The sequence below is a fragment of the Vulpes lagopus genome, chromosome 11 (assembly GCF_018345385.1).
Source record: "Vulpes lagopus strain Blue_001 chromosome 11, ASM1834538v1, whole genome shotgun sequence".
Lineage (NCBI taxonomy): Eukaryota > Metazoa > Chordata > Mammalia > Carnivora > Canidae > Vulpes > Vulpes lagopus.
Window position 1 is genome coordinate 94,079,555 of NC_054834.1, and position 24,943 is coordinate 94,104,497.

The window sequence follows — 24,943 nt, forward strand, 5'->3', positions numbered from 1 at the left end:
TCCTGTGTTGGGGCTCCCATGTTGGGCTTGGAACTTGCTTAAGACTCTCTCCCTTTCCCTCTGCCCCTCCCCCAACCCCACCCCACTGCATATGTTCTCTTTCTTTCTCTTGCTTAAAACAAGAAAACCTTATTGACATAAATTTGAATTTATAAATAGCCATTATTTTCCCTTTCTTATAAAAATATAGCATCATTAAGCTTAATTTATAAATTGTTACTTAATATATCTATACATTCTTTAATAAACATATTGTTCTCTATTATTTTTACATTAAATTGTCTTAAATCCTATTCAGGGAATTGTAAAAGAAAAAAATTGTGCTCTGTGTTTCTATTTCATGCATGTATGATTTTATCATTATAATGAATGTATGTATATACTGCTTCTATTGGCACTTTCACATCATATTATGAACATTATTTCATACAACTCAAATTTGTCATATTCGCTGCCTATAAAATATTCTGTTGAGTTGATATGGCATAATTTCGGTAACTGCTTCACTTCTGTTGGTTGTTTCTAGTTTTTCATTATTATAGTGATGCACTGAATGTCTTGGGTGTATAGTTATCTTTTTCTTTTAGATAATTTCCCTAGGAAGAATTTCCAGGATAGAAATCACTGGGTCAAAGATATGATTTATATATGTTCATTTACACATACATTATGTCATTTACATCTGTCTTTTAAAGAAGTATTGGAGGGATCCCTGGGTGGCTCAGCGGTTTAGTGCCTGCCTTTGGCCCAGGATACGATCCGGGAGTCCCGGGATCGAGTCCCATGTTGGGCTCCCGGCATGGAGCCTGCTTCTCCCTCCTCCTGTGTCTCTGCCTCTCTCTCTCTCTCTCTCTCTCTCTCTTTCTCTCTCTCTCTCATAAATAAATAAATCTTAAAATAAAGAAGTATTGGAATAGTTTTAATGACATACCCAGTTTCATAGAGAATCCAGGGGTGTACTATTAACAGATTTTGAGGAATTGAAGTTTACGTGTGTGAAAAAAATGTAGTCACAATTATACCTCTAATTATTAAAAAGTATTCTTTCCAATGTAATTTTTTCAGTGACCGATGGAACTAATTTTTAAATTTTTTCCCAGAATACATGTGATACTGAAAAGTCTTATGAAGTGTTACTGAGCTTTGTGATAAGTGAACTCTCTAAAGGAAAGTTATACCATGAAGAAGGAACTCAGGAATCTGCAATGGTATGTTCCAGGATATAGTAATTTGTTAAAAATTTAGGTATTATTGCCATTATGAATATAATTTTTAAACTATATCTATTATAGAATGAATTGTTGAGATTCTCTTTTTTTAACTTTAGGTTAGCCCTATTTCTTGGTCTCCTGAATCCATGGAAAAATACTTACAGGACTTCTGTTTACCTTTCCTCAGAATCACCAGCCTTCTTCAGCATCATCTTTTTGGGGAAGATTTACCTAGCTGCCAGGTATAATTTGTGGTAGAGAATAGGAAGTCTTGGTTTACAGTTAATTTTTTGAAATATACTGACAAATAGTAAAATATTTATATGTATACAGAACTGTCATGCAGGTATATGTTAGTCTAACTCAAAGGAATAAACATTTAGAACATTTACTATTGTTTTTTTGTATTTGCTAGCATCTACTCACTTTTATGATATTACTAATATTTAATATTTGAGCATTTTTGTATGAGATCAATGCTAATAAATGCCCAGTACTTGAGCAGGATCAGTTTTCATACTGATACATTTATCATTATTTTTATCATATTGATATATTAATCACTGATCATTATCTGCTTTTACTATCCTATTAAAAGTTATGTTGTCAGAAAGCTGGTTATCTGAAGACATGATGGCATTTATATAATTTTAGGACAGGAAAATGTTCAGTTTGTAAACAGTTACGTTAAAAATTTGGATGCATGAATTATCACTGGTTTAATCTATTTCATAAAACTAAGTTGATGTGAGTAGGCAAGAAAGTGACAGAGTAGAGAACCAGAAGGTAAGTAAACCAAACTGCTTATAGGATTATAATCCTGACATTATCTGTCATCTGTTTCCAGGGAATTCGATATGGAAATTAAGACATTTATCATATATATGGTCTTCAAAGCCTGCAGTATATCAGAATTAAGCAGTTGATTGTTCTTTTTTTAAGTAATTGATCATTACATTAAATAGTTTAGATTCTTTGGTGTTTTTTTTTTTTCCAAGTGATTCAAGATAAACTCTGCACATTTGTCCTCAAACATTTAAAGTATATGGATATTGAATAAATTTTAAATGTTCATCCACTAGATAATTTTCTTTCATAGTTATTTATTTTAAAATTTCACCTTAAAAGTATTTCCTCTGACATATAGTAGTTTCCCTTATTTGCAGGGGATATGTTTTAAAACCCCCAGTGGATGCCTAAAACTAGTGCTTGTATTGAACTCTGTATATACTAGGTTTTTTTCCTATGGAAAAAGGATACCTATGATAAAGTTTAATTTATATTAGGTAGAGTAAGAGATTAACAATAATAATGGAATATTTATAACAATATGTTATAAAAAAGTTATGTGAATACAGTCTCTGTTAAAATATCTTACTGTATTGTACTCACCCTTCCTGTGATGATGAGATGATAAAACTCCTACATGATGAAATGAAATGAATGATATGTAGGCATTGTAATAGACTACTGTTGACCTTCTGATTATATGTCAGAAGATGAATCATATATTTCTAAACCACAGTTGACCACCAGTAAATGAAACCACACAAGGTGAAACTGTGATAAGGTGGGGGACTTACTTACTGTATGAGCATCCTCAAGCATGGATATTAATAGAAAAAAACCTATTTCATTCATCAGCTTTTTTTCCTTCACATTTAAAGGCCATAGGCTGTGGTTCTTTGTATGCTTATTACCTTATGGTTTATTTTATCATTTGTTTTTACTGGAAGGTATTTTTCTTCCATGAGTTGGAAATTATCTGGAAGCAGAAGCTCTTGACCTCGGCATTGAAAGCTGGTTGGGGTTGGCTGTACAGTGATGCTTGTGATAGAGCACCAGGCATATGCATAGGACAGGGAAGAAATGATTCAATTAGCACAGAAAGGAACAATGCTACATAGTGTTAGAAATACATTGTGGTTAAGTTGTAATGGATCTTGAATTTCACATGAAGGAATTTGGACCATTGAAAGATTTGGGACAAAAATGTAACATAATTCAAATTTTATTTTAGGATAAAATCTCATTCTAATAATATAAGATTTGGGGGTGTGAGGAATGGAAGAATTGGGAACAGAAAAGCTAGTTGGCGAATGACATAGTATAGAAATAGAAGAGGATAGGAAGATATTAAGGATTTCATAGATGGAATAGTCAAGATTTTAGTTGAACATGTGGGAGTCAAGGGAGAAGAGTCATACTGTATGTGGGTTTTGGACCTGGGAGACTTGAACCTTTCTGATACAATTAATAGAAGGAGGAAATGTGAAGTAAGTCTGTGGGGCCCGAATGAAAGTACTTTGCATATATTCAAGTTGAGGGATTGGTTGGATGTGGATATATTCAACTGAAGCGAGAAAAGTTAAGTTACAACTTTAGATAGAAGTTTGGTCTCTCTTTGTTTAGATTTCTGTCATTTATGTAATCTCACTTGCAGATTTCACTTTTTTTTTTTTTTAAGGATTTTATTTACTTATTCATGAGAGACACAGAGAGAGAGAGAGAGAGAGAGAGAGAGAGAGAGAGAGAGAGGCAGAGACACAGGCTGAGGGAGAAGCAGGCTCCATGCAGGGAGCCCAGTGTGGGACTTGATCCCGGATCTCCAGGATCAGGCTCTGGGCTGAAGGCGGCGCTAAACCACTGAGCCACCCGGGCTGCCCCACGTTGGTTTTTTGTTTGTTTGTTTTTTTGTTTTTTGTTTTTTTTGTCGTTTTCATTTAGAATAATTTTTCTGGTTAGCTATACGTGGACATTTATTTTCATAAATAATTTTATAATCAATTTGTAAATTTTCTTCCCAAATCCTCCAGGATATTAGATGAGAATTGCCTTGAACATGTAGTTTTAAAAGCATTTAGCATAGTTTATATATAAAGTCCATTCATTCAGTTCTCTTTTAATACTTTTCATAGAATTGTAAAATTGTCACTTTAAATTCTAGAGCATTGTATAAAGAGAGAATCCTAGGTTTCTACGCTTTATGGTTTTAGTTTCTATCTAAATGATACCTTCTTTCCGTGACACACTGATTGCTCCTTGCTGGTACGGAATAGTACTATTGATTTTTAGTGTGTTCTTGTGACTGGCCACTTGCTGATTTCTCTTATTAGTTCTAATAATTTGTCTATTGATTCTTTTAGCTGGTTTATGTAATTATGACCATGTCATCTGAAAATAAGGAGAAAATTGTCCTTTTCCTTCAAATCTTTATTTTTGTCTTGTCTTAATACATGTCCAGTTAGGATTCTGAGCAGTGGGAATAACAGGCAGCATCCTTTTGTATTCTGCTGCATCCCAAAGAGAATTCTAAAATGTCCTGTGCGTGTCTTTTTGTTTGTTTTTAGTTATAAATGGAATCATTTAGAATTATATTTTCTAATATGTTGCTAAAATGGTGAAATCCAATTGGAAGTTTTGAACATTAATCATCCACATTTACCACATTGCTAATAGTTTGAGTGGTTATTTCTAAAAGCCAGGAGACTCTTGAGCTTAACAATTTTTTCAGGATTTTTAGACATTCCGGTAAGCATTACTGCTCATGAGGAGTGGTGCCCAGTACATGTCCCGACACAACATTTTGCTCTTCACAGTGATCTGTTAGACTTTCCTAATTTAGTTAAATGTCTTAATCTGACACTTTCTACTACCATAATAGGGCTAATTATAGTGACCTGTATGGTTCTGTTACATTTTCTCCTATTTAAATGCATCTTCTTTTATTTATCCTTTAACTCTGGAATTCTTATACAGGGATTTCAGGAATTTTTGAATTCCATGGCATTGTTTGTAAAATGTTTGTGTATGTGTAGTTTTCTTGGAAGAAAATGATTATCAGACTCTTATAGGAGACCATGATTATTGCCTGCCCCAATTTGAAAACTAGTGCTCTGATATATCTCCTTTAATCCTTTTTTCTTTCTTCTATTTAATTCTCTTTTCTTTGTTCTGTCAACAATAGTTTTGCCATAAATAATTACAATGATAGTTAGCATTATTGTATATTGACACATGCTAAGCACTGATTTAAGTGCATTGCATTTAAATTCATTTAAGTTGAGGATCCCTAGGTGGCTCAGCGGTTTGGCGCCTGCCTTTGACCCAGGGGGCGCAATCCTGGAGTCCCAGGATCGAGTCCCACGTCGGGCTCCCATGTCGGGCTCCCGGCATGGAGCCTGCTTCTCCCTCCTCCTGTATCTCTGTACCTCTCTGTCTCTCTCTATGTCTATCATAAATAAATAAATAAATCTTAAAAAAAAATTCATTTAAGTTTCCCAACAACTATGAAATAGCTGTTATAATCCTCACTTTGCAGACAAGGAAACAGACACAGAGAGTGAATAAGTTGCTCAGGATTCACAGCTAGTATTTAAAGCAGCCAGGATTTGAACACATTTAGTCTGGATGCCAAATCCGCACTGTTAACATCTGAGCTGTGCTGCTGCTTGCAACACAAAGCATTTTTTGAGGAATACAGGTAATTTTCTTCTACTATTAAGTCTGTAAAAACCACTAAAATATTGCATATTATATTCTATTTCAATCTCATGTAATTATGACTGTACTCCACCTATAGATGTCTCTTATAGTACAATAATAGGGTAATCAATTTATTGATAGCTGAATAGACATACTGAAATGGCAAAAAAAATTAAAACATCTCAAATATCGATCAGTGGGAACTTGGTTAAGTAAATTGTAGTTTATTCATACAATGGAATACTCTACAGAAAAGAAAAGGTTTTCTATGTACTAATGTGGAAAAATCTCAAAGATACATTAAGTAACCAAAGGCAAGGCATGCTTGTATTAAATGGCAGATAGGGGAGAGATAGTGGTATTTATATTTGCTTATGTATATAATCCCCATCACCTCTTTGACTCATCCCCCTCATCTACCTATCCTCTGGTAACCATCAGTTTGTTGTCCTTTTTAAGAGTCTGTTTCTTAGTTTGCTTTTCTCCCCACTATGACCCCTTGTTATGTTTCTTAAATTCCGCATATGAGTGAAATCATGTGGTATTTGTCTTTCTCTGACTTATTTCACTTAGCATAATACTCTCTAGCTCCACCCATGGCCTTGCACATGGGAAGATTTCATTCTTTTTATGGCTGAGTAATATTCCATTACACACACACACACACACACACACACACACACACATACATATATACATACAGACCACATCTTCTTTACCATTCATCAGTCATTGGACACTTGGGCTGTTTCCATAATTTGGCTATTGTAGATAATGCTGCTATAGACATCAGGGTGTATGTATCCCCTTGAATCAATATTTTCATTTTTTTAGGTAAATACTTAGTAGTATAATTGCTGGATCATAGCGTAGTTCTCTTTTTAACTTTTTGAAGAATGTCATACTGTTTTCCAGAGCAGCTTTACCAGTTTGCATTCCTACCAGCAGTACAAGAGGGTTCCCCTTTCTCCAAATCCTTGCCAATACTTGCTGTTTGTTTCTTTCTTTTTTAAGTTTTTATTTATTTAGTTGACAGAAGAAGAAAGAAAGTATAAGCAGGGGGAGCAGCAGAGGGAGAGGAAGAAGCATGTTCTCTGCTGAGCAGGGAGCCTGATGTGGAGCTTGATCCCAGGACCCCTTGCATCATGACTTGAGCCAAATGCAGACACTCAACTGACTGAGCCACCCAGACACCCTGCCAATACCTGTTGTTTCTTGTGTTGTTGATTTCAGCCATTCTGACAGGTGTGAGGTGATATATCATTCTGATTTTGACTTGTATTTCCCTGATGATGAGTGATGTTGAGCGTCGTTTTGTGTGTCTGTTGGACATCTGGGTGTCTTTTTTGGGAAAATACCAATCCATGTCTTCTGCCAATTTTTTAATTGGACTGTTTGTTTTTTGGGTGTTGAGTTGTATGAATTCTTTATAGATTTTGGATTTAGACCCTTTATCAGATAGGTCATTTGCAAATCTTCTCCCTTTATGTAGATTGCCTTTTTTGTTTTGTTGATTATTTTCTTTGCTGTGCAGGAGATTTATATTGATGAAGTGTCCCAATAGTTTATTTTTGCTTTTGTTTCCCTTGTCTTGGGAGATATAGTTAGGAAGAAGTTGCTGTTGTTGATGTCAGAGAAATTACTGCCTATGTTATCCTCTAGGATTTTTATGGTTCAGCTCTTCTATTTAGCTCTTTAATATGTTTTTAATTTATTTTTGTGTGAGAAAATGGTCTAATACTTTTGCATATTGCTGTCCAATTTTCCCAACACCATTTGTTGAAGAGACTGTCTTTTTCCTATTGGATATTCTTTCCCGCTTTGTTAAAGATTAATTGACCATAAAGTTGTGGGTTCATTTCTAGGTTTTCTATTCTGTTCAGTTGATCTATGTGTCTATTTTTGTGCCAGTACCACACTGTTTTGATCATGACAGTTTTATAATATAACCTGAAGTCCGGAATTATGACAGCTCCAGTTTTGCTTTTCTTTTTCAAGGTTGCTTTGGCTATTTGGGTTTTTTTGTGGTTCCATACAAATTTTAGGGTCGATTGTCCTACTTCTGTGAAAGATACTGTTGGTATTTTGATAGAGATTGTATTAAATGTGTAGATTGCTTTAGGTGGTATAGACATTTTAACAATATTTATTCTTCCAATGCATGAGCATGGAATGTCTATTTCTTTGTGTCATTTTCTATAAAAGAAATTTCTGTTTTACCCCTTTCCCTAGCCACTTAGTCATCATCAACTGCTATCAGTTTCCTCTGTATTATTCCAGACATGTTTTATACATCTACCAAAAAATATGTGTGTAGAGGTGTGTGTTTTTTCATTAGTCCCCTTTTTACATATTCTACAGCTTGCATTTTTTCACTTAAGAGTGTATCTTAGAGATCATTTCATATTCAATGTATGAAGACCTTCCTCATTTTGTTTTACGGATTCAGAATATTTCATTGTATGATGCACCAGAATGTAATCAGTCCTCTATTAATAAACATTTAGGTTATTTCTAATTCTTTGCTATTTATAAATGATACAACAATGAATAATAGTACATGCAAATTATTTTGCATGTTTTCAATTGTATTGGTAGAACAAATTCTTCGAAGTGGTTTGCTATTTCAGCTTTTACATACATTTGTAGTTCTGATGGTTATTACCAAACTGCCCTTCATTGAAATTGTATCAGTTACATTAATAATAATATATGAGTTTCCTTAATCATGTTTTCAGACTATTTGATCTTTGCCTCTAGATCTTTTGTCTGAGTAAAATATATCTCAATGTAGTTTTAATTAGCATTTCTCCTAAGCTTGAGCATTTTCATATTAGGAGCCACTTTATTTCTTTTACTATAACTTACTTGTTACATAATTCTTATTTTGAAAATGAAATTAGAAAATGAAAACAAGTAAAAAGATAATTTACTCTTTGATCTTGAAAAAAAGTATCTCATGACTTTTCCTTGTTTACAATAATCTGCCACTCTATTTTATCTAAGTCAAGTGAGAAACTTTTATTTTGTTCTTCTTTCATAAATTTTTCCTTAGCTATGGTTTCTCTCATTTTAGTGACCCACATTTGGACTCAACATCTGCTGTATAAAGATAAGCCAAGTAATCCTGAAATAGTCTATGAATCCCCGGAGAAAAAAATGCATTTATGTAGATCTTTGTTAATTTTTATTCATTGTTGGATTTCCTATCATAAAGTTGAAAAATATTGCTATTTTTCTACCATTGGTACTCCTTTTTTCTCAGATTATTTTTGTGCCTCACATAGAAATAAATGCCCTCTCTCAATACAGCAGGAGATATAGCATTTAAAAATATATGTGCATAAAACCCCAAATTGCATAAATAGAAATTGACAGAATTGAAAGAATAGACAAATCAACAGTTATAGCTGGAGACATCAGTGTTCTTTCTTACTAGTCACTAATAAGGAGACACAGTATAAATGAAACCTGAACAATACTATCAGTCAAGATGGTGCCATTAACATCTGTAGAATACTTAACCAGACAATAGCAGAATGCATATTTTTTTACAAGCACACTGAATGTTCATGAGAATATATCATATACCAAGCCATAATACAAGTATCAATAAATTTATAAGAGTTGAAATCATAAAACATATTTTCTGACCACATAAAAATTAAATTAAAATCAATAATAAAAAATATGGAAATTCCCAAATGTGTGGGAATTAGGCAACATACTTTTGAATAAGTTATATATCGAAGCAGAAATCCTGAGGAAATTAGAAAATACTTAAACTGAGTGAAAATGAAAACAGCATAGCAAAAAAGTGGAATGCCACTAAGTTCTTGAAGAGATATAGCTTCAAGTGCTTATATATAAAAAGAAGAAAGCTCTCAAGTCATTCATTTAAATTCCTACTTTATGAAGCTAGAAATAGGGCAAGTTGGACCAAAGCAAGTAAAAGAAAGGAAATTTTAAAATCAGAACAGAAGTCAATGAAGTAGTTATGTAGAAATAGAGAAAATCAACGTCTGGTTTTTTGCAAAGATCAGTAAAATAGGTAAACCTAAACGTTAGGAGCTCAGCTGAACTGGAAGAGAGAGAGCTGAGTTACTAGGTGTAGGTGTCAGAGTAGCTGATTAAAGTAACAAGCCAAAAGTGAGAGAGTTGAGTCTCTAATCACTTACTGTCATGGTATAAGTAAGAGGCTAAAACCAGGGAAGCTGCCAGTTCCTCCTGTTCCATCTACCCTCGTGGAATGAAATGGCACACCAACTGAGGATCAAGTGGATCAGCACAGATGTGGGGAGATGTTAAAGGAGCCCCCAAATAAAAGGCTTTGGTAGTTTATGGGCTCTGAGGTAGAAAAAGGTCAGGGGAAGGGATAAGAGTAGAAGAAACTCCTTCCCAAGGCTTCAGATAAAGAAGCCTAGGAATAAAGGTACCAGGGCTAGGAATGTAAATATGTGAAATAATGTGACTGAGGGAGGTGGTCCTGAGATCCTAACTATAAATTCCTTCAGAGACTTCAATGCATTGGTTATGTATTGAGTCTGATGTAGGGAGGGCAGTTTCAACCCACAAAGCCTGTGAAGTAAAAACTTTGTAAGTTGTCTATAGTTAGGCCTGAAAAAAATCACACAGATTTTTAACCAGGAGCCAGACTCCTCACTAGATGGATAAGAAAAAAAAGAGAGAAGGTACAAATTATCAATATCAGGAATGAAGGAGGAAACATCCCTACAGAACCATAAGAGAATATTATGAATAACATTTGCCAACAAATTTGATCATGTAGATGAAATGGACAAATTTCTTGAAAAATGAAAATTACTAAAACTGCCTCAAGAAGAAATAGAAAATCTTGGCTAGATCTGTATCAAGTAAGAAAGTTTAATTAGCTTATTAAGCTTCTTTGATTATTATCTTTCCAAAAAAGAAAAATCAACAACTTTATACCAACAAAGATAACATCATGGTGAATTCTGTGAATATATAAGGAAGAAATTGTATCCATACATACAAATCTTCAGAAAACAGAGAAAGAAGGAACAATCCAAATTTTATTAGGCCAATTTTATCCTGATACCCAAACCAGGAATCATGAGAAAACTACCAACCCAGATCTTCCATGAACATAGAAGCAAAAGCTTTAAAAATATATTACCAATAGAAAAGGATAATACGGGCAGCCTGGGTGGCTCAGCGGTTTAGTGCCGCCTTTGGCCCAGGGTGTGATCCTGGAGACCTGGGATCGAGTCCAACGTCAGGTTCCCTGCATGGAGCCTGCTTCTCCCTCTGCCTGTGTCTCTGCCTCTCTCTCTGTGTGCTTCTCATGAATAAATAAATAAAATCTTAAAAAAAAAAAAGAAAGAAAGAAAAGGATAATACACCATAGCCAAATGGATTTATCCTAGGAGTGTATAATTGGTTCAGCAACAAAAATATTGTTAATTTAATTCACATTATTATAATAAAGTTGATTTTTTAAAAGCATATGATCATCTCAGTAGTCAAAAAATGTTTGACAAAATTCAACACCTGATCTTGGTAAAAACACTAAAAAAAACAAGGAACAGAAAGGAATTTTTTCAACCTGATAAAGGGCATGTATGGAAAAAACTATAGCTAACATCATAATACTGAAGGATAGAAAGCTTGCCCTCTAAGATCAGGAACAAGACAAGGATGGCTGCTCTTATCGCTTTTTAACATTGAATTAGAAGCTCTACAAAGAGCAGTTAGGCAAGAAAAAGGAATAAACGGCATCTAGATTGGAAAAGAACAGGTAAAATAATGTCTATTTGCAAATTAGATGATCTTATATGTGGAAAATTAGAAGGGATCTCCAAAAAATTATTAGAGCTAATAAGTTCAGGAAGTTTGTAGCATATACGATCTATGTACAAAAAAGTCTATTTTATTTCTTTGTACTAGTGATGAGCAATCTGAAAATAAAATTTTAAAAGATTCCATGTAGAATAGGGTGATGAAAATATTCTGGAATTAGTTTGTGATGGTTGCACAATTTTGTGATACACTAAATTATACATGTTTAAGTTAATTTTATAGTATACAAAAAAAATCTCAATTTAAAAATATATTGAAAAATAACATATATATTGAAAAAGGCTTATATCCAGAATATATCAAGATTATAATTCAATAAGAAAACAAAAAACATGAAGTGAGCATAAAATTTGAACAAGCACTTCTCTTATAAGAATATATATAAATGACCCACAAGTACATGAAAATGTGTTCACCATCATTGTTGATTAGAAGAGTACAAATTAATGTCACAGTCATTGATGAGAATTTGGGGTACCTGGAACTCTGAGTCATTGCTGGTAATAATGCAAAATGGTATAGTCAAATTTGAAAAAAGTTTGGCAATTTCTTTAAAAAGCGGAGCATGCACTTACTATACAACCCAACGATTCTACTTCTAGGTATCTACCAAAAGAAATGAGAACATATGTTCACATAAAGACTTTTACATAAATGTTTAAAACAGTTTAATTTGTGGTCGTTAAAAAGTGTAAACCCAGAATTCATCAGCAAGTGAATATGTGAACAAATGTTGGTATATCCATACACTGGAATACTACTCAGCAGTAAAAAGGAATGGACTGCTGATACAATAACATGAATGAATCTCAAAATATTATGCTAAGTAAAAGCAGGCCAGGCACAAATATAGATATAAATACACACACATATACACATATACTGTTTGATTATATTAATATGAAAGCTTTTAAAAATCCAAAACTATAATGACGCAGGATTAGTGATTGCTTGGGGCTGGAATTGATTGCATATAGGCACAAGCAAAATTTTGGGAGGGCATGGAATAGTTCTAAAGTTTTATTGTAGTAGTAGTTCCCTGACTATACATTTGCTGAAATTAATTGAACTACACTTAAAAGTATGTGAATTTTATGGTATATATACTGCGTCTCAGTAAAGTTGCTTTTTAAAAAGCCTTCTTTATGTAGCTGTATAAGTAGGAGATGTATAACCTTATTTCTAGAGATTATAAAAATTTACATTTTTTTCAGCTTGCATATTATTTTTTTCTCTTTGTAGCACCATTTAGAATTTTGTACTTAATCTACATAATTAGTTCAGTTTTACAAACAGATGTTTTTAGAATGTCTATAATGTGTGAAGAACTGGGAGGACAGAGCCCTTACCCCCAGGGACTACTCGTACAGTTTTACAATAAATCCTAATTTATTTTTAAATTAATAGAAAATATAAACACAAGTAGAGAAGTGTTTACAAAGTATGGAAGGATTAACTTTATCTGAATGGAGCGGAGTGATCTAAGGTACTATTAGGTTTGATCAGGAAAGGATTCCCTGGGGAACTGGAATTTGAAGGATGATAGGAATTGATCCAGTAGACCAGAGGAAGTAAACATATTAGCCTCCTAAATAGTCTTTTAGTTGAATAAAGAAGGGCTGGGAAGTATATTTTAGTGTTTATAAGACTAACAAACTCCTTTAAAACTCAGGAAATGAGTCCTTGGCTCACTGATTTTTTTGGTTATTTCTGTTGTTATTACTGAATAGAACTTCAGCTTAGCTGGTACTTACATCTCTCAAATTCTTAGGAAGTCCACCCTCTTTTAAAAAATGACTTTGTTTCACACTCATTAAGGGTCTAGGCAAATTGTTTTGTACTGCATCTTGTGAATTCCATGTTTTTACTGTTGTTCTTCATCCACACTGACAGCCTGTGTCTTTTTAACCAGAAGTCACTCTCCCTTTGCCACAAAAACATTTGTTCTTATAGAGTGGTTAGATTCTGTAGACTGTATTCATGAGAAATATGACAACACTATTTAAAAAATAAATATATAGAAGAAGCAGATGCTATGGCATTTAAGACTTAAATTTCAAAGAGAAATACTATGGGGATATTTGGATATACGGCTGAGAACCTATTCTCTCTACTTTGCCTCTTCTACTCTCTTTACTTTCCTTTAGTTGACTCAGGTAAGAAAATTTTCTTACTGTCCAAAAGTAATCAATGAAGATGTATTTAAATTATCTATAATGCAAAATGTTCTTTACGAAATGCCTTGAGAATTTTCTATTTCATGTCTAAAAGGAAGAAGAAGAATTTTCAGTTCTTTCCAGCTGCTTGGGACTTCTGCCAACGTTTTACCAAACAGAACATCCATTCATCAGTGCCTCCTGTCTGGATTGGCCAGTTCCAGCATTTGATATTATATCTCAGTGGTGTTTTGAGATAAATTCATTTACTGAAAGACATGCAGAACAAGGAAAGGTATGTAAAAAGAGTAGTATTACCTACTTTGTCACAGTGGTGATATGCTAATAGGGTAAGAGAATAATGAAGAATTATAAATTTCAGGTCGTCTATTCTTGGCAGCATTTATTAAACTAATTATATTGAAAAAATGGTTTACTTATATTTATAAGTGTAAAAGCAAAAATATTTCAGTTAACAAAGCTAAGTTATTAATCTACTTTTGGCTTGTTTTAGGTCATCAGGTTTTATTGAATGTCTTAAACAATCTTAGACTTGAAAGACCACTAGACTTGAAAGATACAGAGGAATTTTAAGATAGACAAGGAACTTGTAACTTATTGAAAAGAGAGCTGTCACATAAAAATCAAAGATTTGGAGTAGCAGATTTAAAAGGCCAGTCTTTAACTGTAAAAGTTGCGTGCCTGTGCTGCCAGCTGGGCCCGTGAAAGGTTTTATATTAGAGATGAGCGAATTGGAAAGGTAGGGTGGAGGCAGTGGGAGGTGGCTATGAATGCCATGGTTTGATGCTCAGATTTTCCTCTATAGGTAGAACTACGGTCTTTGAAAAATTGAATAATGTGATGATAGTGTTTTAGGGAGGTAATTTAGATAGCTTTTTAGTAGTTAAATTGAAGTAAGGAGAGAGGGAAGCCAGAAATTATTTACGTGGTGAAGAAAATCTGGCCTATTATTCTGATAGTAGAAATTAGAATATAACCAATGCAAGAGACATCTGAGAAAAATATATAGAACTTGATGACCAGATGTACTTGACTTTAAGATCTGAACTCAAAGCATTAAAAGAATAGTAACTAGTAGACATAGTTCTGATAGAAATGTGATCCTGCTTAAAACACCATTGAGGGATCCCTGGGTGGCGCAGCGGTTTGGTGCCTGCCTTTGGCCCGGGGCGCGATCCTGGAGACCTGGGATCGAATCCCACGTCAGGCTCCCGGTGCATGGAGCCTGCTTCTCCCTCTGCCTGTGTCTCTGCCTCTCTCTCTATCTCTCTGTGACTATCATAAATAAATAAAAAATTAAAAAAAAAAAAAAACACCATTGAGGGGAGCCCCCGTGGCCCAGTGATTTAGTGCTGCCTTCAGGGGTGTGATCCTGGAGACCCGGGATTGAGTCCCATGTTCAGCCTCTCTGTATGGAGCCTGCTTCTCCCTCTGCCTGTGTTTCTGCCTCTCTCTCTCTGTCTGTGTCGGTCATTAATAAATAAATAAAATCTTAAAAAATTAATAAAAAATAAAAAATAATAAAACACCATTGATAGTGCCCCATTGCCTATGGAAGTCTTTGCGTGGCATTCAGGGATTTTCACCATCTGGCTTGCCTTTCTTTTTTTTTTTTTTTTTTTTTAAATTTTATTTTTTATTTATGATAGTCACAGAGAGAGAGAGAGAGGCAGAGACACAGGCGGAGGGAGAAGCAGTCTCCATGCACCGGGAGCCTGATATGGGATTCGATCCCGGGTCTCCAGGATCGCGCCCTGGGCCAAAGGCAGGCGCCAAACCGCTGCGCCACCCAGGGATCCCTGGCTTGCCTTTCTAACCTCATCCAAACCACTCCCCTACTATCACCTTGGTCAAACCACAGAAGAATGTTTTTTAGGTGTGCTGTATATTTTTAAACATCTATGTTATTGCTTATTGCTGTTACTTTTATCTAAAGCAATTTTCCTACCCTTCTCTTGTTGAATTAATCACTCATCAAGGCTATGATAAATGTACCTTTTCTATAAAGGTCTGGCTGATAATCCATCTTCTTTTAGTTCTAATCCGCTCCCTCTGTTGTGTGCTGTATGACAGTATTTTTGCGATGACCTATAATAGTCACCATATTTATCACTTTTTTTTTGTTTAATATGTCTGAGTGGAGGCTCCAAAAGCAAAAATTGTTCCTGATTTTTCCTTGAGTTCTTAGTTCCTAGAAAGTACCAATATAGAATAGTCACCTAATAAATATTTGTGGAATGGTTAACTGGTGGAATGATCTCATAGATAGAAATAGAACTGGTGAAAGAAGAGCCATGTTTCAGGGAAAATGAGAATTTTAATTTTAACATCAAGAGACAATAAAAGATTAGTATTTTAGGTAGAGATGTCAGACTAGACTTAATCTTTAAGACAGTGAATAATAAAGGCAAGGTAAGCATAAATAATAAGTGTTTCTGCTTTTGTTCATTTCCGTTTTTTATTAAAATCCTTAAGGAGATAGTATCTCATTTTATACCGCTCCTTTTTTTGAAGGAAAGACAGTATCAAGACCTTAATCGAACTTTGTATATTATGTATAAAAATCTTTTCCTATCTAGTAATTTCTTTATTTTCAGATTATAACTGGAATCTGAAGTTAGATATTGATATCTGAAAACCTATAAGGAATGACTAGGCATAAGAGATGGGTATAATTGTAGAACCAGGACAGGAGAAAGTGATGAGTGTCCTTAAAGTTTTTGTCTTCATAGGAGTCATGGGTTAAGCAGTAAATACACATTAACTCATTTGATAGTGTAATAACAAGTTTACATGTTAGATGTATGATTAGTATGGATATTGATGGAAAATAAGAATTTATCGTTTTAAAATAATTAATCGTTTTGTAAAATTGAGTGATAAGGATCTGTTTTATAGCCATAACAGTAGTCATTTATTTATTTCTACTTATGCAGAATTTTTACCAGTTATTTGAATGCACTCCCATCTGACCTGCATCCCTACTCTTGTCCCTGCTCCACTCTGTTCTATCTCTAATCCTCACTCTGACCAGGCCAACCTGATTTTCTTTACTTGGAATTTTAAATTTGAACAAGATATAAACAGTGACTGGAGCTGAATAGTCCAACAAAAATAACCTTGAAAAATTGAGTTACTGCTTCTAATTTTTTGTATCAGCTAAGATTCTTTGGTCACAGACATACAGTTGGATTGCACAGACAGTTTTGGTGTGTTTTCTCTGAAGTGCTACCACTGGATAACTGCACCTTAACCACTTTCCTTTCTTCCATGTGGTGCTCAAGATTGATATTCCTGGGAGGAAGGATCCAGTTGGCATAATTTGCATCCTATGTACACCCTTGTGATGAGGCAAGATCTTGTGATAGGGCGGTCCTATCAAACCTGATGGAACCAGAAAGGAGATTATTTTCCAAAAATACTTGTAATACTGTTAATAATATAAAAAGGCAGATAAGGGGGCAGCCTGGGTGGCTCAGCGGTTTAGCGCCGCCTTCAGCCTGGCTTGTGATCCTGGGGTTCGAGGATCGAGTCCAGTGTTGGGCTCCCTGCGTGGAGCCTGCTTCTTCCTCTGCCTGTGCCTCTGCCTCTCTCTCTCTGTGTGTCTCTCATGAATAAATAAATAAAATCTAAAAAAAAAAAAAAAGCAGATAAGGTTGATAGACAAATTGAAAAACATAAATAACCAACACTGTCTTCATATCTTACCTGTTAGCACATAGACATTCTTATGCTCATTCACAGTTTCACTTCTTCCCCTGTTCAAAATGATGTAACCATTCCATTCGTAATCACAAATGCATCTACCACTTTCCCAAGTATGCAACCTGAAATCACACCCAACAGTTAGATTACCAGACCTCTCTGAATTCAGAGGCTCTGAGAGATGTCCATTCTTTCTGTGATTTGTTGTATTTACACCCTGGTGGCCTGGAAAATTTTAATTAGCAGCTTGTCACCCTGAATTCCATAGTTAAGTGAAAGAAGAAGAGAATGGAACATATTGCAAGAATAAATACCACCTAAGCAAGAACATTTACAAGTGGTCATAAAGCTGTAGCTAATATATAGTCAAATATATGACTTTCTTCTTAGACCTTCTTTGACCAGAACCTTGACAGCTTATATTTATTTGACCAAGTATGTGAACTAGACTTTATTCTGAGATGTCTGAGCTTCTGGTGATTTGGTTCTATCTTGCTTATATTAAGGCATAATAGTTTTGTATTAAATTTTTTCCTTTCAAGCTTTGGGACATGGTGAGTGATGAGTGGATCTCTAAGTTCAAAATATACTGCTGCTAATTGTAGAGCAGTATTTCTTTTCTTCTTGATAGTTAGGGTCAGTCCCTCCAGACAATGCTATAAACCATTCCATTCTTCTCCTAGTGATATGGGGAACCTAAAAATGGCCAGATGATGTTTAGTTTCCAATTCAGTAAAACTATTATCCTATCCTCTGATGGAGGATAATACGCAACTTTTTTAGGATGGTCCTAAAACCACAGAACAATCCAGAATAGCGGGAAACAGAAATAAAAAACTGAATTCTTAGGTGTAGTCATGAGATGTGCCAAACCACTTTGCACTCCCTGGTTTCTAGGTTTCTAAACTGATGAATTTCATCTGTGAGAAAGTGATCACCCATATATACTGGTTGCTAGTTTAGACCATGTACTTCATTCTGTAGGAACATATACCTCATTTTATAGTTATTTTCTCCCAGCTGGTACCATCTAAAAATTTATCAGCAAAGTAGTTCATCATTTAAAAGATCAACAGTTTTGTCAGATGTTTGAATATATGTTAGGAACAGTTAATTCCATAGACATCCACCTATTGCCTTATATCTCTCTTAACAAAGAAAATTCTTTAAGACCATGTGGTGTGAGCTACTGGGTAATTTACAACCTAATCTAGATAGAGATCAAGTTCAGTGAGGACAAACTGCTGTTCCTTCCGCTAATGGAAGATTGCAATATAATCAACCCATTACAGAATATGCAATCTTTGCAGTCTGGTTTGGGCACTGAATACAGGCAAATAGCATATTGTAAGCCCATATATTGTCCTTATCCTTGCTTCCATGGCCACTTTGTCCATGAACTTATTGATAAACGCCAAGCTGACTACTTAACTACTACATCAATTTAAATAGATTATGGTTGTAGGTAATGTGAAATGATCACCACATGAGTTGCCTGATATCTATACAGTTTCTTGAGCTAATAGATTCATACTACATTTTATCTATTTTAAGTGTTAATGGAGAGGCATTTAGTGCTATTACCAGTATTTTTGTACAACTGCAAATAATGAATTTAGTATATTCTACAGGGAAACTTAACTAATTTGGCATTGTTTTCATACTTGTAGCAGAAAATTTATGAAGAGTTGTAGCCTTAGCACATATGGATACAAAAGGCCTTAACAGATTGTGGTATGAGAAGATTTTACATTTTCTAAGAAGGAGATTCTAAATTATAAAATATTGAGATAAAAATAATGGGCTATAACTATGACATTACCTTAAGAAAGGCCAGTAAAATTTTTTTATCTAAGAAAGATCAAAACTTGATTTTTAAAAGTGTTTATTTAAAATTTTACATTAAGCATATTTAAAAACAAGTACATCTAGATATATTTCCCATGCATTCTTATTTATGTTTAGTATTTTTCTCTTAGGGTAACGACAAGTTTAAATGTTTCAGGGTGCTTAGTCTGAAAACTGACATCATATTGTAATTGGAAACTACATTAAAATAGAGATTGGTAATTATTGAAGTACTATATAAGTCATTTGTAAAATGGAAATGAGAGATTTAATAAAATAAGTCACATACTTAGAGACAGATGTTTCTTCCTTATAAAGACAAAAGGCCTTTAAAATACAAGCATTTTGTGTTAGTGACTTAAGTATATAGGACTAATGAATATTTTTGGATTTTATTTTAGGCCTTGCTTATCCAAGAGGCAAGATGGAAATTACCACACCTGCTCCAGTTGCCTGAGAATTATAACACCATTTTTCAGTACTATCATAGAAAAACCTGTAGTGTCTGCACTAAGGTTCCTAAAGATCCTGCTGTTTGCCTTGTTTGTGGTACTTTTGTGTGCCTGAAAGGACTTTGCTGCAAGCAACAAAGTTACTGTGAATGTGTATTGGTAAGCAGTAGTAAATAATATAAAATTTATGAAAACCCAAATCTACTATCACATTGAAATGTGGTATATGTAGTTAAGCCAGCTCTTCACATTAACTATTCTTTGAAGTAAATACACAGTACACAAGGATTTCATTCTTGTTCTTTTGTTCTTTTTAATCCAATAGAAGGGTTTAAAAAAACAAAAAGAAAAAAAAACACCCGGGGCTTTATTTAAGTGAGTAAAACTTTTCTTAAGTACAAAACTTTTCTTAAGCCATTGCATGGGCTTTTAAATGTTGGGCAATGAAACAATAGTCAAACCTGCTATTGTGGATGCCAGCCTCTGAATCTGGTTTACGTTGGCTCTTAATTGCTTTCCTAGATAATCCTTACCCACATTCCTCCTAATGTATTATTAATCTAGTGTTAAGAATGAAATTGTAAGTTTAACTTAGATGAAATCTTATTAAAAACTTAAAAGTTTTCAGTATTATTTAGATGATATTTAACTAAGGCATTCTTGATTTTCTTATGAAATCCATTTGATTATGAATATCATTGCTGTATTTTTAATTTTTTAGCATTCTCAGAACTGTGGTGCTGGAACGGGGATTTTCCTTTTGATCAATGCATCAGTGATTATCATCATTAGAGGCCACCGCTTCTGCCTCTGGGGTTCTGTGTATTTGGATGCTCATGGAGAAGAAGATCGAGATCTTAGGTTAGATACGCATGCATATGTTTGAATGTTTATTGAAGTTTGATTAGAGGACAATGCTCCATTCCTGGCTTTGTAATTGTAATAATATTTTTTTATATTAAGAAATTCTGACAGTCATTAATTTTAAGCTCTTTTTAGTTTTTGAGATAGTTTCCACATCCACATGCTAAGGAAATATGAAATAAACCAAACCACTGTGTGAAATTTTTGTCATTAAGAATCTGTTTTGAAAAAAAAAAAAAAAAAGAATCTGTTTTGTACAAGTATGTGTGAAATATTCATTGGATTAAATAACTTTTAACACCTTTCTTTCCTTTTTATTTTAGGCGAGGCAAACCACTCTACATTTGTAAGGAAAGATACAAAGTTCTTGAGCAACAGTGGATTTCTCATACTTTTGATCACATCAATAAAAGATGGGGTCCACATTACAATGGACTGTGACTCACCACCTCAGCATTGCATTATATCATTTTCATTAAGAATTTATCAACAATAAGCTTTACCTTAATTTGGAGGATTAACGCTTTTGCTGAAGGAGAAAAAGAAAACATATAAAGCCTTTCCAAAATTAGGTGCTTGGTAATCACATTAATGGTATAATAAAAATTTTTTAAATATCTGGAGAACGTAACAACAAGTTAAATCATTCTTTAGTGGTCCTTTTTTTTTTTTTTTAAGTCCACAATTAATAAGAAGCACAACTTGTTGACAAAATCATTTAAAAATGATTCTCCCAGCAATGCATATCAGCTATTCATTGATACTTAGAGTGGGTGTGATTTATTTAAAGTTTTACTGCTTCTTTATATCTGTGTGTTTTAATTTGCATCTGCTAAACACAATGCATCCTTTCCCTCTCCCATTCTTGTGTTGATTTGAGATTTTTGCTGTATGTAATTAGAAAAAAATGTAAAACATGATTTATGTGAAATATTGTATAGTAAAAGTTGGTCTAATAGTAGGACTTTAAAATTTTTTCTTATTGTGAGGAATCTGTTAAAAGTTTAAGGCTTTGCTGAAAACTTAATTCATTCTCAGGAATTTCATAAATATTCTCCCCAGGTAAATAATTGAAATAGTTGTAAAATAAGTAGATAGCTGCTGTTAATATAATACAGTACATTTTGGGGGACATATGTGTGGTTGGGGAAAGGAGTCGTTAAAAATCAAAATTTGCCATTTCAGTCGGTGAATTACTTGAGGTATTAATACACAAATAGTTTTGCCGTAAAATCAGAAGTTTTAAGAGCATTCACGTGGCAGATTTTGATTTTGTGCATGCCCACCTTTTATTACCAACCAAGTTTTTGTTTAAATGATTGAGTTGGAAATGCTTATTAGACTTACCCACAAATGAAGCTTAGTTTTGGAACTTTCCTGTCAGCTCAAGAGGTTCATCTATATTGTATTTGTGCAGCATAATCACTGCTATTTCTGCTTGGTTTCCTAAAAGGAAAAAAGAGGCTCAGTGGTGATGACCCTCACGAATGAGCCATGCATCTGCATTCTTCTTAGAAGCTGCTGAGAAAAGCAATTTATGTTTGTTGAGTTTTTTTAATCAGTAAGAATGGGAATGATTGAGCTAAAAACCCACTCTATAAATAGAGAAGGAAGATTACAGAAAAGCATGTTATATATTGCTAACAAGATTTTTCTTCCAAATGATTTAGTAATTTGATGATTATTTAATATATAGTGTTATCAAGCAATTCCTGGTACTTTGGACTTCCATGGCTTGTTATATAAAATTACATTTTTACATGTAAAATAAACTAAAAAAACATCTAATGATAAAATACAAAAATAAAGTCAGATCTATGTTCTAAAAATTATTGAATGACATGACATTACAGAATGTGAAAATGGACATTAAATGATGGCCTTGCATTAAAATAGAGCAGAACAGTACATATTCAAATGTGTTTAAAACATCAAAAAATTACCTATAGCTCTACAATAAAATACATGGAAATAGCTTGCTATTTTTATATACATTTCCAAAATATTAAGATAACTTTCTGAAAGACAAGACTGATTCTGTTTAACTAAATAGTTGTCCTTTCCAACACATTGCTACTTTTTTAAATACTGTATCATAAGTTCAGCCTGTCATATTTTTTGCATCGGTCATTCTGAATACCAGACCATTTGTAAGTGTGGTTGAAGAGCAAAATGCTAATTTAAATCTCTAGTAAATACTGTTACAGGATTCATGAACTTGAATAATTCTACAGTTTGAAACTCTGATGCTATATATACATGGTATAATGTATTCAGACTTTGATTACTACATATTTAAAATGGAATGTTTTATGATTGTGCATATGGATGTGAAGTGAAAATATTAGCCTTAACATTAAAATTTGGGTATTTGATAGTGTTTATTTTGATATTGGTGAATTAGTCACCAGTAAATTTTTAAAAAGCACTTGGTTGAAAATTGTACTTGAATTACATACATGCATGCTGCTAAACTAGAACTTTAATTTTTTTCCCCATAACTTTTATAAGTCCCATTTATAAGCCCACTTTTAAAAATAACAGGTCCAAGCTAGAGTGATGTGTGTATATTATTCAAAAAAAAATGTACTGGTGTGATATCTTGTATGAATGATCATTTAAATACAGTACATTACTGTAGAGGTTAAATCAATCTTTATAATTAAGCAGAGATTACAAAACTAGGAATAATCAACATTGTAAGATATGTTAATAAAAACCTACTGTCATTTGGTTTGTGAAAGGTCCTTAAAATGTTTAATTCTTATACATGTTTTTCTTTTTTTTTAAAAGGTATTGACAACAATATATCTAAGTGAGCATAGCAGGAAAGTTGCTTTAAGGTGGAGTTAAATATAAAAGGTTTGCTTTCCCTTATATCTTTTATTTACAGAGGTAGTTCCTGTTTCTTCTATCCTTGTCTTAAAATGGATGCAAAGCTTTTTGCTAAGTATGTGTGTGTGTTCTTGGAAGTTGGGGAGAAGGAAATGAGCTTGCAGATCTGAGGAACACTGCTATAATCCTTGCTGCTTTCTGAAAATTCCAGTTAGACTTCAGAATTCTAAAGGACTTTATGATAATGTTTATTTTGGGTGATGTGTGATTTTATTGGAATTGACAGTGTTCATCCCTGCTCTTCCATACTGAAGCTCACCAGGCAGTTATCAGCTAGGAATCCATTTGTGTTCACAAACCTTTTTTTTTTTTTTCTGTTTTATGTATTTTGGTATTTATTGATTTCTGTAACTTAGAAAGATGCATTTCTGAAGGGTTGGCGGTGACAAATAGTATGAGAGGATATATAAAGCAAGAGTCTACTATCTCCAGGATTGTAATTGCTGACTCTCAAGTTCTTATTGTTGGCTTATCGTTGTGGTCCTGTTAAACAGCAACAAAAACAAAGCACAACATTATTTTAACCATAATTATAATCAAATCACCAAGACAAGATAAATTCCCTGGGGGTTATTTATGACATGATGGTTGGTGGGAGGGCAGAAGACTTATGCCTATCTGAGTCCCATTCACAGCACATAGTTCTTTTCCTTTATGATCTGGCTAGATGAGCTGGAGTGGGCAGAAGGATGCCAACATGATCACTTCTTGATTTGTGACACTTCAAGTTCCCCTTGATAATGAAGCATATCAAATATGGAAGAGCTATTACCATCCTATGCCGTATGCCGTAATCAAATAGCAGTGGAGTGAATGTGACTCCAGCTGATGCAACAAAATGAAAAGGTGTAAGGGACCTTATGTAGAGCTGCAATGTAAGATGTGGCAATAACAAAATTAATGTGGCAGAGCGCAAGAGCAAGCCAGAAAAGTAGGGTCAAGGGAAAAGGACAAGAGAAAGGAAAAACTTTAGAGCAAACTAAGAGGATACGTATCTGATTCCCTCTTATGTTGGTGCAAGATGATCTTGAGAGTGAGCAGGCCTAGCATATCTGGGGTTCTGAGTTAAGTGGTAGGATTTAGATACATGCTAGGAGCGAATAGGCTCCTATAAGGAGAAGCACCACAGAAGTCATTGAGAGCCCAATGGTGTTAGAAGCCATAACATTTCAATGGAGCCAGTTAGAAAGGTATGAATTTTTTTTTTAAGATTTTATTTATTTATTCATAGACACAGAGAGAGAGAGAGAGGCAGAGACACAGGCAGAGGGAGAAGCAGGCTCCATGCAGGGAGCCCAATGTGGGACTTGATCCCGAGTCTCCAGGATCACACCCAAGGCTGCAGGTGGCGCCAAACCGCTGCGCCACCAGGGCTGCCCGGTTTTATGAATTTTTAGAGCCCCTGAGATCAGCAGTCCAGAACCTGAAGGGTAGAAATTAGACTGCTAAATTAATTCATAATTTG

At 34.1% G+C, this 24,943-nt stretch overlaps 1 protein-coding gene across 6 annotated transcripts in view; it reads left to right on the forward strand.

Annotated features, from left to right (window-relative positions):
- UBR3 (ubiquitin protein ligase E3 component n-recognin 3) overlaps nucleotides 1–23,326 on the forward strand; it is a 233,161-nt gene extending 209,835 nt beyond the window's left edge. For all 6 annotated transcript variants that reach the window (XM_041723097.1, XM_041723098.1, XM_041723102.1 and 3 more), the window contains 6 exons: nucleotides 1,101–1,208; nucleotides 1,328–1,453; nucleotides 13,809–13,988; nucleotides 19,669–19,878; nucleotides 20,441–20,580; nucleotides 20,907–23,326. In XM_041723097.1, the coding sequence (XP_041579031.1) occupies nucleotides 1,101–1,208; nucleotides 1,328–1,453; nucleotides 13,809–13,988; nucleotides 19,669–19,878; nucleotides 20,441–20,580; nucleotides 20,907–21,024 (882 nt within the window). In that variant the 3' untranslated portion in view covers nucleotides 21,025–23,326. The remainder of the gene's footprint in view (nucleotides 1–1,100; nucleotides 1,209–1,327; nucleotides 1,454–13,808; nucleotides 13,989–19,668; nucleotides 19,879–20,440; nucleotides 20,581–20,906) is intronic.
- The last annotated feature ends 1,617 nt before the right edge of the window (nucleotides 23,327–24,943 follow it).